This window comes from Nicotiana tabacum, chromosome 17 (assembly GCF_000715075.1).
Source record: "Nicotiana tabacum cultivar K326 chromosome 17, ASM71507v2, whole genome shotgun sequence".
NCBI lineage: Eukaryota > Viridiplantae > Streptophyta > Magnoliopsida > Solanales > Solanaceae > Nicotiana > Nicotiana tabacum.
The window spans coordinates 12,982,514-12,998,330 of record NC_134096.1 but is presented as its reverse complement, the minus strand read 5'-3'; the positions used below and the strand labels follow the sequence as shown (position 1 = coordinate 12,998,330).

The window sequence follows — 15,817 nt, the reverse complement described above, 5'->3', positions numbered from 1 at the left end:
TCTAATACCAAGTTGTCATGACCTAATTCAGAGCAAGGAAAGCAACTCACCACTAAGCCTCCAGATATTGGGTATGCGCGTCCGTATGACCGCCTGAAGTACCCGCATAATTAGTGCAGAAGTGTAGTATGAGTACGTAAGCCAACATGTACCCAATAAGTATCTAGTCTAACCTCGAAGATGTAGTGACGAGAGGTCGACATTGACACTTACTAGTGGTCCAATAAATAAAGTACATGATTTATAAATAGGCATGAAATACAATAGTAATAATGAAATAAGAAACTGTAACTAACATGATCCTTCAACATAAAGACAATATGAAATCCTTAAATATCATGTGCTATCTCAAACAAATAAGGAACATCAAGTAAATGCCAAGTTTTAAATCAAGAAGGAAATCTCATGTATATTCTGACTCCTAGCAATATTACACACGAATTATGCCGAGGTTGTACGACCCGATCCCTAATAATAGTGTACACTACATTGGTCGTACGGACTGACCCATTGATGCATCTCAAATACACTATTAAGGTTGTACGGCCCGATCCATAATGTTATTTCATAGCACTGCCGAGCCATACAGCCCGATCCACAGGAATAGAGGAACTTTCCTAATTACAGGTCAAATAAATGCAATACAAGGATAGGAACATAAGGAAAGCATGATTTTTACCGACAATGAAGTATCCTGCCAAAAACTCAAGGTAATGAGGCTTGACCTAACATAATCTCTAATCATATTTTAATTATAAATTTAAGTAATTAAACTAGCAAGTTAAGTTCAAGTAATACAAATATTGCATGGTAAAGTCCTAAATCTACCTGGACATAAATATGATTCTAGCTATGTCAGACTCTCATCACCTCGTGCGTACGTAGCACTCATAATAAGTAGCACATAACAATTAAAGAACCTACTGAGATAATTCTCTCTTACAAGATTAGGCAAGAGATTTATCTCACTTGCAAGCTCTCTACTCGGCTCTCAAACCTCACTAGTCGCCCCAAAACGACACCGAGCAACCCGAAACTAATCAAATGATGCATAAATCAACCCGGATTCTAGACATTTTCGTAGATAATTGTTACCCATGACCTTAGGAACTCAAATATATAATTTATGCCCAATTCTATAATCAATTTCTTGGTCAAATCCCACTTTTACTAAAACCTAAGTAATTTAATAAAATCCCAAAATTCGACTAATTTCTATGTCAAAATCTACCCGTAATCTATATATTTAAATCACATTAGGTAGAAATAACTAATCTTATAGTACTTGATGAAAATCCCTCTCTAAGAAGATCCAAAATTGGCCAACATAAATGAGAAATGGGAAAACTGAGCCTAAGTCTCGTTATTAAAAAGTGTTCTGCCTAGGCATTCCTTCTTTACGACCGCGGAAGCCCCTTCGCGATCGCGAAGGAAAAGCTGCCATCGCCTCAAATGTCTTCATCGCGAACGCGACAAGGGCTTCGCGATTGCGATGCCTAACTTGGATTTCACTTTGCGAACGCGAGCGGCCCTTCGCGAGTGCTAAGGTCATGGCCTGCCATCCCCCAGCCAGTCTTTCTCTACACAAATGCAACCCAATGACCGCAGACGCGTAGGCCACTGACCCCAATGCTCCGCGATCGCGAAACCCTGACTGCGAAGCACAAAAATGCCTCATCCCAAAATCCTTCATCGTGAACGCGAGACTCTCTCCGTGTTCACGAAGAACGAAATTAGAACCAGAAGATCTGCCAACTTCAACCTTGCTCCGGGTGGTCCGAAACTCACCCGAGCCACCCGAGACCCTGTCCAATTATAACAACAAGTCTATAAACATAATTTGGACCTACTTGAAGTCTCGGAACACATAAAACAATATTGAAATCATGAATCGCACATCAAAACCAAATTAATCAACCTTTGAACTTCAACTTCTTCCAACTAGCTCCGAATGCGACGAATCATACTTAGACAACTCGGAATGATACCAAATTTTACGCACAAATTACTATACGAACATGTTCCAAGGCTCGGTCCAAAGGGACATCGATAACACCAAAGTCTACTTCAAACCAAACTTAGAAAACTCTAAAAATATTCAAGACACCAACTTTTAACAATAAGCGCTGAAACGCTCCCGGATCACCCGAAACTCGATCCAAATGCACACCCAAGTCCAAAATTATCATAAGAACCTATTGGAACCTTCAAATCTTGATTCCAAGGTCGTTTACTCAAACTGTTGACTCAAGTCAAACTTGGCCACCTTAGGCCACTATTATGGAAGTATATATTCTGAATTCAACCCGAACCCTTCCAAACCAAACCAAACCATACTTACAAGTCATAAAACAGTAAAAGCATATATAGGAAGTCTTAAATAGGGGAAAGGAAATGTAGAAAGTAAAATAACCAGTCGGATCATTACACAAATAACTTAAATTCTTTATGTAATAATTCTGTAATTTGATTTAATAAGAATTCCACGTTCTCAAATCTTAGCGAGACAATATGAATCAAGCCTAAGTTAATATCTGAATGTTTTGATCAAAAGAATGTTTGAACTTTTTTTTGTTGAAGGCTTGAATGTCACGACCCCAGAATCCCACTTTAGGAATCGTGATGGCACCTAGTCTCTAAGACTAGGTAAGCCTAACACATGAGAGAATTTAGAAGAAATAATGACTAAGATATTAATTAAACTATTAAATACCAAAATAAAACTAAAGCGAGACCAAAATCATGCAAATTTCAAAACCGGTGGTACATAGTCATAATATCTAAAAAAGTATACTAGGAATCTCTAAATACAATATTGTCTTGATATGAAGATAAATAGTAGTAAAGACAATAGAAGAAGGTGACTCCGAGGCCTGCGAGCGTCAAGCAGGTATACCTTGAAGTCTCCGAAACGTCTGAATCAACTCACTGGCATCCGACACGGGCAGAAGTACCTGAATCTGAATAAAAATATACATAAGCGTAGTATCAGGAATAGGATCCTTCAACAGTTTTTGCCTTGTTTCAGTCACAATGTTCACTTGTCAACCCACTACCCAGGGCATTAAGGCTTATTCCCAAGCTGCAGTTGTGTGTGTGTTTCTAGCAGGTGTACATAGATTATACACTGATTATACATATATGAAACATGAATTATATATATATATATATATTATATATCCGTTGGCTATTTTTTGTTTAATCGATTACGTGGAGGGTTAATTCTTTTTTTTTTTACTTTTTTATTTATTTTTGCTTTAGACATATGGTTCTCTTGAGCCTGACAGTTTGAATTTTACAAGTAGCCGTGCCAAAACCAAAATCACTAACATGAGCTATGAGATCATTGTCAAGAAGCACATTGCTAGGCTTTAGATCACAATGAATTACCGTTGTTGGACACTGGTAGTAAATCCTGAGCCGAGTGTCTTCCGAAAACAGCCTCTCTATCGTCATAAAGTAGGGTAAGGTCTGCGTACACTTTACCCTCCTCATATCACACTTGTGAAATTTCACTAGGTTGTCGTTGCCGTTATTGTTGTTTAGACATTTGGTATTTGAAAGGTACTGATTCGATTAATCCCCAATTTGGCTTTATTTCACCTAGTGGCCACTTTTGTAGCCTTATATTTAGAAGTTGGCTACTTTCAAAAATTGAGTCGTGGTATAATACAATGTGGCTAACTTCTAAATACACGGCCACATAAGTAGCTATTTGTGTAAATAAACCGCTCCTAAACAAGAGGTTCTCAATTCTTGTGGTTCAAGAATTTAGTTGAAAGTGATGGAATATTAACCATCCTTTCATTCCCTTAGACAGTATGAGGTACATATTACTTGCTCTTTGTGTCTATGTTATATACTTATATCCGATCTTTCGACTATCTCTGGTTGTTGCCTTGTTTTGTTTTTCTCGTAACCATATTTTGTTTGCTCCTAGTTCATAACTAGAAGAACTTGTTAAATCTATATCTATATTATATTAAAAGCACGAATGCCATTAGCGAAATGTCATTCGCCTTTTTTACCTTTATTAAAATAGAGTTCACATTAGACAAAATAGTCATTTAATTTTTTTCCTAATATTTATAAATAAACATTTAATTAATTCCCTACTATTTAGGAATAGTTATTCAATTACTCTTTTAATATTTATAATATTGACACACGTACTAGGAAACATTTTCGTTCTCTACACAATAGGAAGTTTTCGTTCAACTCCATATTTAGGTGTATTATTAAATTTTTCTTTCTAATTTAGGAGGATCTTTTTTAGTTAATAAAAATTTGTCTAATTCACACAAAATAGAAAGGTTTCCGTCTTTCTTTAGTTAATAAAATTTTAACGAATTCACGTACTAGGAAACTTTTGATACTTTCAACTATATTTAATTTTAAGGGTATTAAAATTTCAACTAAGAAAGTTTTGATATAAATTTTTGACATTGAATTTTTTTATAAATTATATTAGATGAAGACGAGCTCTTTGAGAATTTATTAGAGTCTTTTTTCTAATAAAAAATTTACATAATTTTATATACACATGTAATTCTATAAAAGAAGTTACAATTTTACCTTTTCATCATCATAATTTTGCCTTGTTCGAGCAACAATTACAAAATTAAGGGTTTCAGGTTCTCTTTCTTTGAGCAATTTTTTTTATATTAGTAGTTGAATTTTGCATTCATGTATTTGTATTTGTATTAGTAGTTGAACTTTGCATGCACGTATTTTACCGATACATCTTATTTTGATGTTCTTGATTGTAAAGCTTGGTTGAATAGTATCTTTTTGCATTAGATTATATGCTTTAACCTTTTATCAAGTTACTTCTTCTACTATTTTTTTGTGCTCTTATTGGATTTTTTTCTCCGTTTTTAGCAGCTTTTAATACTGCTTATATTGGACAAAATTGTATTAAATTATTTTTCTTAAATTTTAAGATTTTGCACTTAACTAAAACTTTAGTTATAATTTTTTTATTAGTTCCAATGCATAAAGTTGTTGATATGTATATTGAAGTCAATACAATCATTTATTTAAGATATTGAAGTCATCATGACAAATTACCTATTGATTTCAGGTTCAGAAGCCTATTTTTCCTCTTTTCCGGTTTAAAACTTTTAATTATCTCTACACATGTATTGCTATTATAATATTTTATCTGTTTGTAAGATTTCATGGTTAGTTATTAATTTTTGGATAGGCTTTTGAAAGTTATTTAGTTATCTTTCGGATAGGTTTTAACAGAAAAGTTCGATTTTCTTCTATTATATTTTTGTATTTGATATTTATTTATCTGATGAATATATTTATTTTTTCTTACTTTCTTTTCATCCTTTCTTGAGTCGAAGGTTTATCGGAAACAACCTCTTTACTTTCTAGGTAGGGGTAAGGTTTGTGTACACTACCCTTTGCAGACCATACTTGTGGGATACTGAGTTTGTTGTTGTTGTTGTTGTTGTTATTTTAGATTATTTTTAATGTGTCATGTACTTCATAGTTCTTATAAATTTTTATTGGCATGGTGACATAATCCTATTAACTTATTATCTAAGCTTTAATTATTGATTTAAACTTCATATTGCTTAGTATTTTTTATGTTCGTCTGTAACTCTATTCACATATTTGATATTTATTTGTATATATTCTCATGCCAGTTTGGGTTAAATAAATTTTTTTGACATCAGAATAAGCAGACGACTCAAAGAAGGGAATAAAATGAGATTGAAATGGTGAGAATAACCCTAAATCTTTTGCCCCCTAGATTCATTTTTCTTATTCATAAACTCTAATTTTCCAGATTGTTTTCTAAATTTTTGCCCCCTTGAATTACAACAATTGAAAATGTAATACAAGCTAAGGTTAGTATATATAGAAATTATCACAAATATATCAATGCTCAATTGATAAAAAAAAAATACAAAATCGGGATGAAGCATCTTAGTCAAACATCTTGCACATATATTGACGCGAGGCACACGTGCGCACGCACACTAAACTAGTACTAAAAAATGAGCCTATGTTAAATTGTTTTACTATAGACGAAATATTTTTAAAGACAATATCATTATCGTGCCTCAAATTTCGTCACTTTCTTCATTATTGTTTTTCAACGGACATTCGGTTATAGATATTATCTATTCCAGAAACAGCTGGATCACAAGTAAGGTGTGGACTAGGACTCAACTACCAGAATAAATAGCATAAGGAAATCCTTCATTGTGGGACTGATGAAGTAATCAGTTTTTGAATTGAGATTTCTTCTCAAATAAGATCTTAAGGATTATTTGTTTACATACTAAGTAAACATATATTATAATGCAAAGATCGTTTACACGGAGATTAATTATGAGTGAATTATTATGCAATGATTAAAATAAAAAGATTGTTATACATGAATTACTTAAGGTATTTTAATCTTTAACTAGTTTAATACCACATTGCTAATACAAGTAATTTTTTATTTCACATTCTATCACGTATAAAATAATTCATAAATTTGTGTAACATTATGTAGGCATTATTTAATACCGCCAAATGCAAATCAACAGTTGCATTAGTTATTATTTATTTTTTATGCGACCAACGAAACACTATATTATCTTATGTTAGATTTTATGTTAGGATTAATTATTTCAATATAACGGCCTGATCGATCATTTTGTGTATGTGAGCCATTTTTCCCTTTTGAAGCTTTCCGTATGTGTATTTGTGGTTTTATGACTTGGGAGATGGTTGATTTCGTTTCGAAAGTTTTGGAATGATTTGGACCCTTTGTTTCTTGGTTTAGAAGCTTAAGTAGGAAATATTGACCAAGGTTTAACTTTTATGAAAACGCCCCGGAACGATATTTTGATGGCTCTGATAGGTTCGTATCGTGATTTTGGACTTGGACATATGCCCGAAATTAAATTCGGAGGTTCCTAGGTTGATTTGACTTGTTTAGCCGAAAGTTGGCAATTTGAATGTTTAGAAATTCCTTAGGTTTGACCGTAGGTTGACTTTATGGTTATCGGGTTTACAATTTAATTTTGGGACTTGGAATAGGTCTGTTTTGCTATTTGGAACTTGTCTGTAAAATTTGATGTAATTTTGAGTTGGTTTGAAAGGATTCGGACGCTTGGTTGTAATTCTAGCAATTCTTGAGTTTCCTTTTGAATTTCATGCGTTTTGATGTCCGTTCGTGATTTCGGATGTTATTTTTGTATTTTGATCGCGCGAGCGAGTTTGTATGATTTTTTTAGGCTTGTGTGGATGTTTGGTGTGGAGCCCCGAGGCTCGGGTGAGTTTCAGACGTGTTTCGGATTGGTTTGAACTCATTCCAGATTGTTGGTGTGTTGGTGTATCAGGTATCACAATTGCGAGCACTAGCATCACAATTGCGAAGTAAGAAGGGAGGGCTGAGGTATCGCAAATGCAATGCCATACTCGCAATTGCGAAGCTTAGGCTCAGGCCGGGTAGGTCGCATTTGCGGAAGGGACAGACTTCATATTTGCGAAGTTAGTGTCGCAATTGCGACATTTCCCTGGGTTGTCAGGCGCCGCATTTGCGAATTGCGACTTCTGCACCTAAACAAAAGGGCTGGAAAAATGGGACTTAGACTCATTTTCATATTTTAGAACCCTAGACTTGGTAGAAGACGATTTTGAGGAGAGATTTTCATCTACAACTATTGGGTAAGTGATTTTGATCAATTTCCAATTATATTACATAATTATTTACGAGATTTAACATCAAATTCTTGAATTTCTAAGAGAAATTTTTAGAAATCTTGTCTATGTTTTGAAAAATAAAAATAAAAATTTGAGATTTGAGAGTCGAATCGGACTCGAATTTAAAAACAAAACACATATATAAACTCGTGGGGTTATGGAAAATCGAGATCTGTCTTTGGACTCGAGTTTTGACCAGGCAAGCCCGGGGTTGACTTTTGGTGACTTTTGGAGACCTGTGTAAAGATCTTAGCTTTATTGATCGAATTTAGTTTCTCTTGTATTGTTTCATGATATTAAGTCATTTTTGGTTAGATTTAAGCCGTACGGAGGTGAATTTTAAGGAAAAAGCCATTTTTGAGTGTTGATTTGGCCTAGTTGAGGTAAGTATCTTGCCTAACTTTGTGTGGGGTAACTACCCCTTAGGATTTGGTTTGATTGTACTATTTGAATTATATAGAAGACGTGTACATGAGGTGACGAGTGTGTGCATGAGCTTATATGTAAAAATTGACCAGTTTGGACTCTTAGGTTACTTATAAGCATTTACTTGAAGTTGTTATAATTCGTTCTATCTTTCGTTGTCAAGTTTATTCTTACATGCTTTAATTAAAATTGTTATTACATATTCTGTTTTCTATTGTCAAGGTTACTCTTATATGCATTTATTAGTAGTTGATATTACATGCTATCTTTTTCATTATTGAGTTATTCCCATGCATTTAGTCGCAGTTGTTATTTTATGCTATCTCTTTTATTGTTGAGGTTATGTTATGCATTTGAATTTGAAGTTTCCATTTAATGAAAATACCTTTCATCATCGAGTTTATTGAAGTTGTAGTTATTGAAAGCTATTAACACGTTTTGTGGTTGAAGTTGTTAATTATTGGAATATCTTTTCTTGTTGAGTTAATTCCTGTTCATTTTGTTGTTATTGAGATTTTTGCACACATTGTGGTTGAGCCGTGAGCTATGTTTTGTGATGATAATGGTATTATTGTTTTGGCAATATTGTGGCATATGGGCACGTGTTGTGCGAGTTGATTATTGTATTGTGATATTGATGCGCATGCGGCGGTATGAGGGTGGTGTATTGATGCGTATGCGGCGAGATATGGTGGGATTTATGCACGTGTTGCTAGTAAGGGAATTACTTGAATCCACGAGGCGAGATAAGGGGGCTAAAGCGCGTGAAGCTATTTCGGAAAAAATATTTTTCTTAAAAATTAATGCAAGGCTCATGCGACGATATAAGAAAGATTGTGATTGTGACTTATGAAATGTGAATATGAGGTGTGGTAGCTTGGTGTGATCCTTGTTGTACGTTCTATGTTGAAACGGCATGTTGATTTGAATGGTTATTATTTTTTCTTAATTTATTTCACTTGTATTTTAGTTGTATTTGATCATTTATTATTTTTATCATATGTTTACTCTTTGTTGTCGTTTATTGCTTTTACTTCCGTTATTAACCTTATATTAATAATCTGCATTGTTGCCATTTATTGCTTTTACTTCCCGTTATTAGATCATATATATACTCTGTGCAGGTTTCTATGTCTAGTAGGTGTCTTGAACTGACCTCGTCACTACTCCACGGCGACAAGGCAAAAACTGTTGAAGCCTTAATTCAGGAATAGGATGTTCCCTGCTACCTATCTGCAAAGTTGCATTTCCTTGAACATGTTGGCCTTGACCATTGTTGTTAGCCAACTTAGCAATATCATCGTTAGACTTAATAGAAAATATATGGAATTGGGCAATGATAAGAACTATCTTCCATACAATTATTGAATTGCTCTCTGTTGTTATTGCTATTATCATCATCAATATTCATATTAGTGGTGGCTATTGGATTGCTCATATCCATTATCAGACAATGATGTGTTGTGAAATCTTTGTTGTAATACTAGAAAAGACCAAATTGATGAAGAGTTTAAAAATGTTTGAGAAAAACACAAGAAAAACTAAGGGGAAAGGGAGAATTGTGAGTGATAGTTTATCTCTTGTTTATAGCGGAAAAAATGGGGTCAGTTTTGAATGACTACAAAGGTGAGCTGCTCATATTTTTGGATTGACAGTTATATGTAACGGACATTTGAGAAGTTGGGTATTTACATGTTTCCATCACCATACGTCTATTATTGTCATTTTTTACAAGATGATTGTAATGTTCACGAGGTTGTATATTACCCAATGTTTAATGATATGAATTTCCGACCGACTGAATTGCTTGAATTAGTAAGGGTCTGTTTGGAAAGCTACCTAGTAATTAGAATTGGTGTAATTACTAGGGTAGTAATTACACAATATAGTAATTACGACGACATGTTTGTTTGTCATAACGTACTTACAGTATAATTACAAACATACTGTTTGGTTGCACAAGCGTAATTACACCGTTAGATTAAATTTTAAATGAAGTAATTATCAAAACTTAAAAGTCAATATAATAAATATATGCCTAGAATTAATTTTTTTATAAGTATAATTGATATTAGATTTGGTATTTAAGATGCATATTTTTTCTTGAATATACATTAATTAATAATCATATATTTATAACTAATATTAAAAAAATAATTGATAAATACTTTCCAAATTAATAATATTTAGTTTAATTAATTATAAAAACTAAAAACATACGTTTTGTAAGAACATCATGGAATGCATGTTTGATAAAATAAATTAATATTTATAAATATAATGTCATAACATTATTCAAATGTTTGACAAAATTAATATATCAATTCTAACTAAAAAACGAACAATATGCAATGTGAAATAACAAGTCCAATACTATTAAAACAAGTAAATTGGAACCATAAATATAACACAACTCAAAATCCAAAAAAAATAGTTTAACATATGTCAAATTCTAACATAATAAAATAAGTTCTAATACAACTTAAGATTAGGAAACATAATCAGTTTATAACCTCATTTATCAACGAAATTCTACTTTAATAACATCACTCATTATATGCCAAGTTTGTTAATGGCTCATTATTTCTAATATTAGGAGGTACAGTTTCAAAAACTAGAATAATAACGCAGTTACACTAAATAAAAAATTAAAATAAACTAGAAATAAAATATGCAAGCAGTTACATGAAATCACAAGTAAAGGTAGAGAAATAAAAGATAAATAATGTACCAAAAAATGTATTTTAAAATTAAAAAGTAGAAATAAAATGAAAAAAATTAAATACAAAAAATTAAAATGATGGAAATAAAAAGTTATAAGGAAAATAAATTAAAATAAAAACAAAAAGGAAAGAAATTAAAAAGTAACCTTGTAATTACACAGTGTAATTATCACCAATTCTCACCTTCCCTTTGTGAATTGGAGAGTGTAATTACACCTCTCCAGTTACACCCAATTACATGCTGACCAAATAATTACTTGGCCAGATAAACATGCCAAACTGTGTAATTACACCCAAATCCAATTCCTAGGTGGTTTTCCAAACAAACTCTAAATGATCGGGACAATTCCTTACTTCAGCTTTGACATAGCATCTTTGCATGAATCAAAACTTAACTCCTTGGTCAGCTGACCTTCAATTTTAGAGATTAGACTTATGTAAAGGTGGAAAGAGATTTCGCCTCGAATCCAAAATGATTTCTTCCGGTAGTATTACACTAAAAAAACAAAGAAGGTCGAGTGAGAAAATAACTCGAGGTTCTGTGTAGTACTGTTGAATACAAGGTGAAGGATTTTTCTCCTTTTTTTGCTTTGTGAGAGCAAATTGAAAAGTGAATGGGATAGGGACCATTTAAAGTTGATTGTTTAACCAGTAAAACACAATTTACCCTCTAAGGGAAAACATAAAATGATCAAAGACTAATTAATGGAGAGGTAGATATATACAAGGGAATGAAAAATCCATCCTTTTCTCTCATTGTCAACCTAATCAGCTTGTGCCTACAGGAATCAAGAGAATCTAGTATGTACAGATTGGTTCCAGTTTAGTATCCTACAATTGTTGAGACCAAGGAATTCACTTGTCATTGGATCATGTTATGTCAATTAGTTAGGATAATCGAGAAATCCCTGAGGGCCAGCTGGTGCATGATTCAGAACTCGATGGATAATGAACCCATCCTGTATCCTTCTCCACTTAAATACTAGGTTTGTCCGGACGATGTCAATTAGTAAGGATACCACCCATTGTGAATCATAGCCAGCTATAACCAGGTTTCTTACTCAAACCTCTATCCAACATAAGCTTGCGCTGTCCCTCTGCATCATTCCAATTCCCTTCCGATGCTAGCACATTTGCTAGCAATATGTACGTTGCAGGATCGTTAGGGAAAAGTTCAACAAGCTTCTTGGCAGAAATCACGGCAAGTTCCTTGTTACCATGAAGTTGACAAGCACTTAATAGGCTTTTAAAAACCGAAGGTCCTGGCTTTATTGGCATATTGTTAATAAAGGCCTCTGCTTCAAGTAGATGACCAGCACGGCCATAAAGGTCGACTATGCAAGCATAATGCTCTAGCTTTGGTGGTGGTAGGGAATTGTCATTCTTCATCAAATCAAAATATTTAATCCCTTCGTCGAGCAGGCCAGCATGTCTACATGCTGAAAGTACAGTGAGGAATGTGGTTAGATCTGGTTTAATACCACATCTCCTCATTTCTTCAAACATGACCATCACATCCCTACCATAACCATGATGAGCACAGCCTGTAAGAAGCGAGTTCCACGATATGAGGTCTCTTTCCTCCATTGATGAGAATATTCTCTCAGCATCTTCAAGTTTACCACATCTTGTATACATGGAAAGAAGCCCGTTTTGTATGAAAACTTCAAAAGTATATCCTGTTTTCAGAGCTAGACAATGGGTCTGCATTCCCTCCTCTAGGCCCGAAATGTTCCCAATAGCTTTCAAGATGCTTGCAAAAGTGTAATGGTCAACAGTAAAGCCCGCCCGCCTCATTCTAGTAAAGCATGTGAAGGCTTCTCCACCGACTCCTAAATTAGAGAAACCAGCAATGACGGCATTCCAAGAGATTTCATCCCATTTTATAATGTCAGACCACAACTTTTGAAAATCTTCCAAGGTACAACTACACTCTGCGTGAACAGACAACAGTGTTACCACCAAGTAGTGGTTAGTGTTAAAACCTTGCTGAATTATATGACAGTGGACTTGCTCACAATGAACCAAGTAATCTGGGCAAGAAAATGAGCTCAACAAACTAGTGTACGTAACATAATTCGGTCGAATTCCCAACTTCAACATTTCCTTGAACAAAGTCATAGCCTGGAAAGGGCACTGCTTTTGGGCATAACCAGTAATCATGGAGGTCCAAGTAATAACATTCCTTTCAGGCATTTGATTGAAAACTCTCCTCGAAGTCTCAAGATCGAGACATTTTGAATACATATCAATCAAAACTGTCCCTACAACAAGATGCAAAGCAAAACCAGCTTTCCAACTCAAAGCATGTAACTGAGCCCCAAGTTCACATGCTTCTAACAGAGTACAACCAACCAAAACAGCTGAAACACTAGAAGGGGTTGGAGTAATACCCTCTCTTAACATTTCAAGAAACATTACAATAGCATTTTCAGGGTAATGGCTGTCCAAATAACCCGAAATCAAAGCATTCCAAGTTACCACGTTTCTTTCAGGCATTTCACCGAACAGTTGCTGCGCTACTGTTATAACACCGCATTTTCCATACATATCAACAAGAGCAGTGCTGATAAATACATTTGAATCGAAACCCATTTTGATAATCTGACAATGGGTTTGAATCCCAACAGTGAAAAGACTCCACTTTGCACAAGTGGAGATGATTTTATTGAGGCTAAATTGGTCACGTAGACAACCATTTTGATGTAACTGAGGTAAGAAATCTAAATTAACGTTATTTGAGTCGTAATATTTGTCTTTGAAGCTTGGGTTGGTACAGTAAGCAAGATTATTTTCTGGGTATTTCACGAGGTAGCTATGTGTTGTTCTAACGTGGTAATAGATTTTGTTGGATAATTTTGCTTGTTTTCGTATGTTGTTGCACAGGTGAAATGCAGGTGATCTTAAAATCATTTTGTGTCAAAAATCATTCCCCGTTTGAGAGGTTATCCTCTTTGACTTGGGCTATCGGGAAATACAGATAAATACATAATTGTTCATTATGTGCCTTTGCTACTGATTTAACCGTCTGTCATCATTAATCAAGGTTCATCTTGACCCTTGCCCGTATTTTTCGTGAAGACCCATACCCAAGAAGGAATTACCCCTCAAATCGGGTTAAGTTATATTTATTTAAGTTGACTTGGATCATAACTTTTGTTATATGTCGTCTTACATCCAACTTAGTGATGTTGTGAGTCTTCTAATGTGCAGGCCAATAGATGATACGGAGTAAAGAGAGGACGCTTGCGGAAGTTATACATTGAGCTGAGAAGATAATACATAACGGTTAAGTCGTTAGGATATAAGAGTAGATAGATGTTTCAAGGTGTTCACTTAAGTCCCTTATCTTTTAAATTAGATAGTTCCCTAAATTACATATTGGCCACTTAATTTTTCTTGTCTGATATAAAATAGGTCCTGCCCATATGGCAGAAGGAGTCGCGTACACAACTTGTTTTATCCGAAAAATCGGATATAGTTGAATTTATAAGTAGTTCTAAGGAAATGTGATATAGCCTAACATAAATCGTACGTAGAAGTGGAAATGTTTGGATTCTTGGCTATAGATATGAGATATAAATTATTGAATTAGAAGAATGAGTATGTTGAGTAAAAAAGCTTAAGAGATTTACTCTTCAACAAATAGAAGTAGTCTTGTCTTACAATGTGTCATCCTCTGTTTACAAGGATTCTCCCCTTTATAGTAGAGGCATCTTACTATTATTTACAATAAAAAATATATATAGTGGAGAACCCATGATGAATTGTCCCTTCCTCGATTCCTGCCAAGATTCTCCCCCCTAGTGCGGTTGCAACGACTCCTGTCTGCGAGCTCGATACCAGCTCGAGCTCGATACTGACTCGAGCTCGATACTGGCTCGAGCTCGGTATTGGGTCGAGCCCTCGGCCTTGAGTACGAGTTCGACATTCGGGGTGAGTGTCAATCGGCCTATGCATTTCCGACAAGCTTCTCTTTGCCTTGCAGTTCGATTTTCTCTTGGGCTTGACAATGATACCGAGCCGATTCCTCGACCGGTCTCAGAGCTCGAGGCTTGTATGCACTATCATCGGAACTCTTCTCGAGCTCTCACTTCGATACGAAGGCCGAAATCTATTTCGACCATATACAGATAGTCCCATCGTTTCTCAGGAAGAATATGGAGAGAAGCGATATGATTTTCGACGGCTCGATCGGATTTTAAGCTGACGTTCTCAGTGGGCTCGATCGTGACGTATGTGATAGTTGTCCCGTCGATTTAGTCTTTCAAGATATTTAATGCACGTCAGACGGTGGCCGGTCACCGCTGATACTGAACCTCCACGACATAAACCTTTAAATAGCCCTTCTATTTATCATTTTACTACTTTTACATCTTCAATCTCCCAAATTTTCTTACTCTTTCTGCCTCTATTTCGCCGCTTGTAAAGCCTCCTTCATCAGCGTTTGGCACCATCAACCTTTCATCTTCCTTCGCTTTTCTTTCTCTTACATAAATGGCAAAAACTTTCGAAAACTGTACCTCAGAAGGAGAAAGCTTCTTCTTCACGGCCGTCCGACGACAAGGCGCCGGCGGAGCCACCTCCCCATGAGTATATTCCTGGCTCGTGTACTCTGAAAATCGATTTTAAGGTTGAGAATCCTTCATCTGTTCCGGGTCGATGTGAGCATGTGTCGATGTACATGTGCTCGATAACGGAGGGTCATCTCGAGGATGTGAGGAAAGACTGCAACTGGGGTTCCGAGGTTGTGTTACAAATTCCCTCTCCCGAAGAGAGCGTCATCACTCATGTGGAGGGGTTTTTGAGTGTTTACACTTACCCCTTCACGTTGGGTCCCGTCGACCCAGTGATCATTGATTTTTGCAAGAGATATCAGGTCACCCTTGGTCAAATTCATCCTTCTCTATGGCGTATAGTAACCTTACTTCGCTTCTTCTCCAACAAGGCCG

The 15,817-nt window shown here is 35.1% G+C and overlaps 1 protein-coding gene across 1 annotated transcript; it reads right to left on the bottom strand.

Moving 5' to 3' along the window:
• Window positions 1-10,974: 10,974 nt before the first annotated feature.
• On the bottom strand, window positions 10,975-13,995 carry LOC107796651 (pentatricopeptide repeat-containing protein At3g09040, mitochondrial-like). The gene has a single exon (XM_016619441.2). The coding sequence runs from the start codon at window positions 13,776-13,778 to the stop codon at window positions 11,898-11,900; it is 1,881 nt and encodes a 626-aa protein (XP_016474927.2). The 5' UTR covers window positions 13,779-13,995; the 3' UTR covers window positions 10,975-11,897.
• Window positions 13,996-15,817: the final 1,822 nt, after the last annotated feature.

What these genes read in the sequence shown, in the direction of transcription:
- LOC107796651 (XM_016619441.2), bottom strand. Translation starts at nt 13,778, where the DNA reads ATGATTTTAAGATCACCTGCATTTCACCTGTGCAACAACATACGAAAA.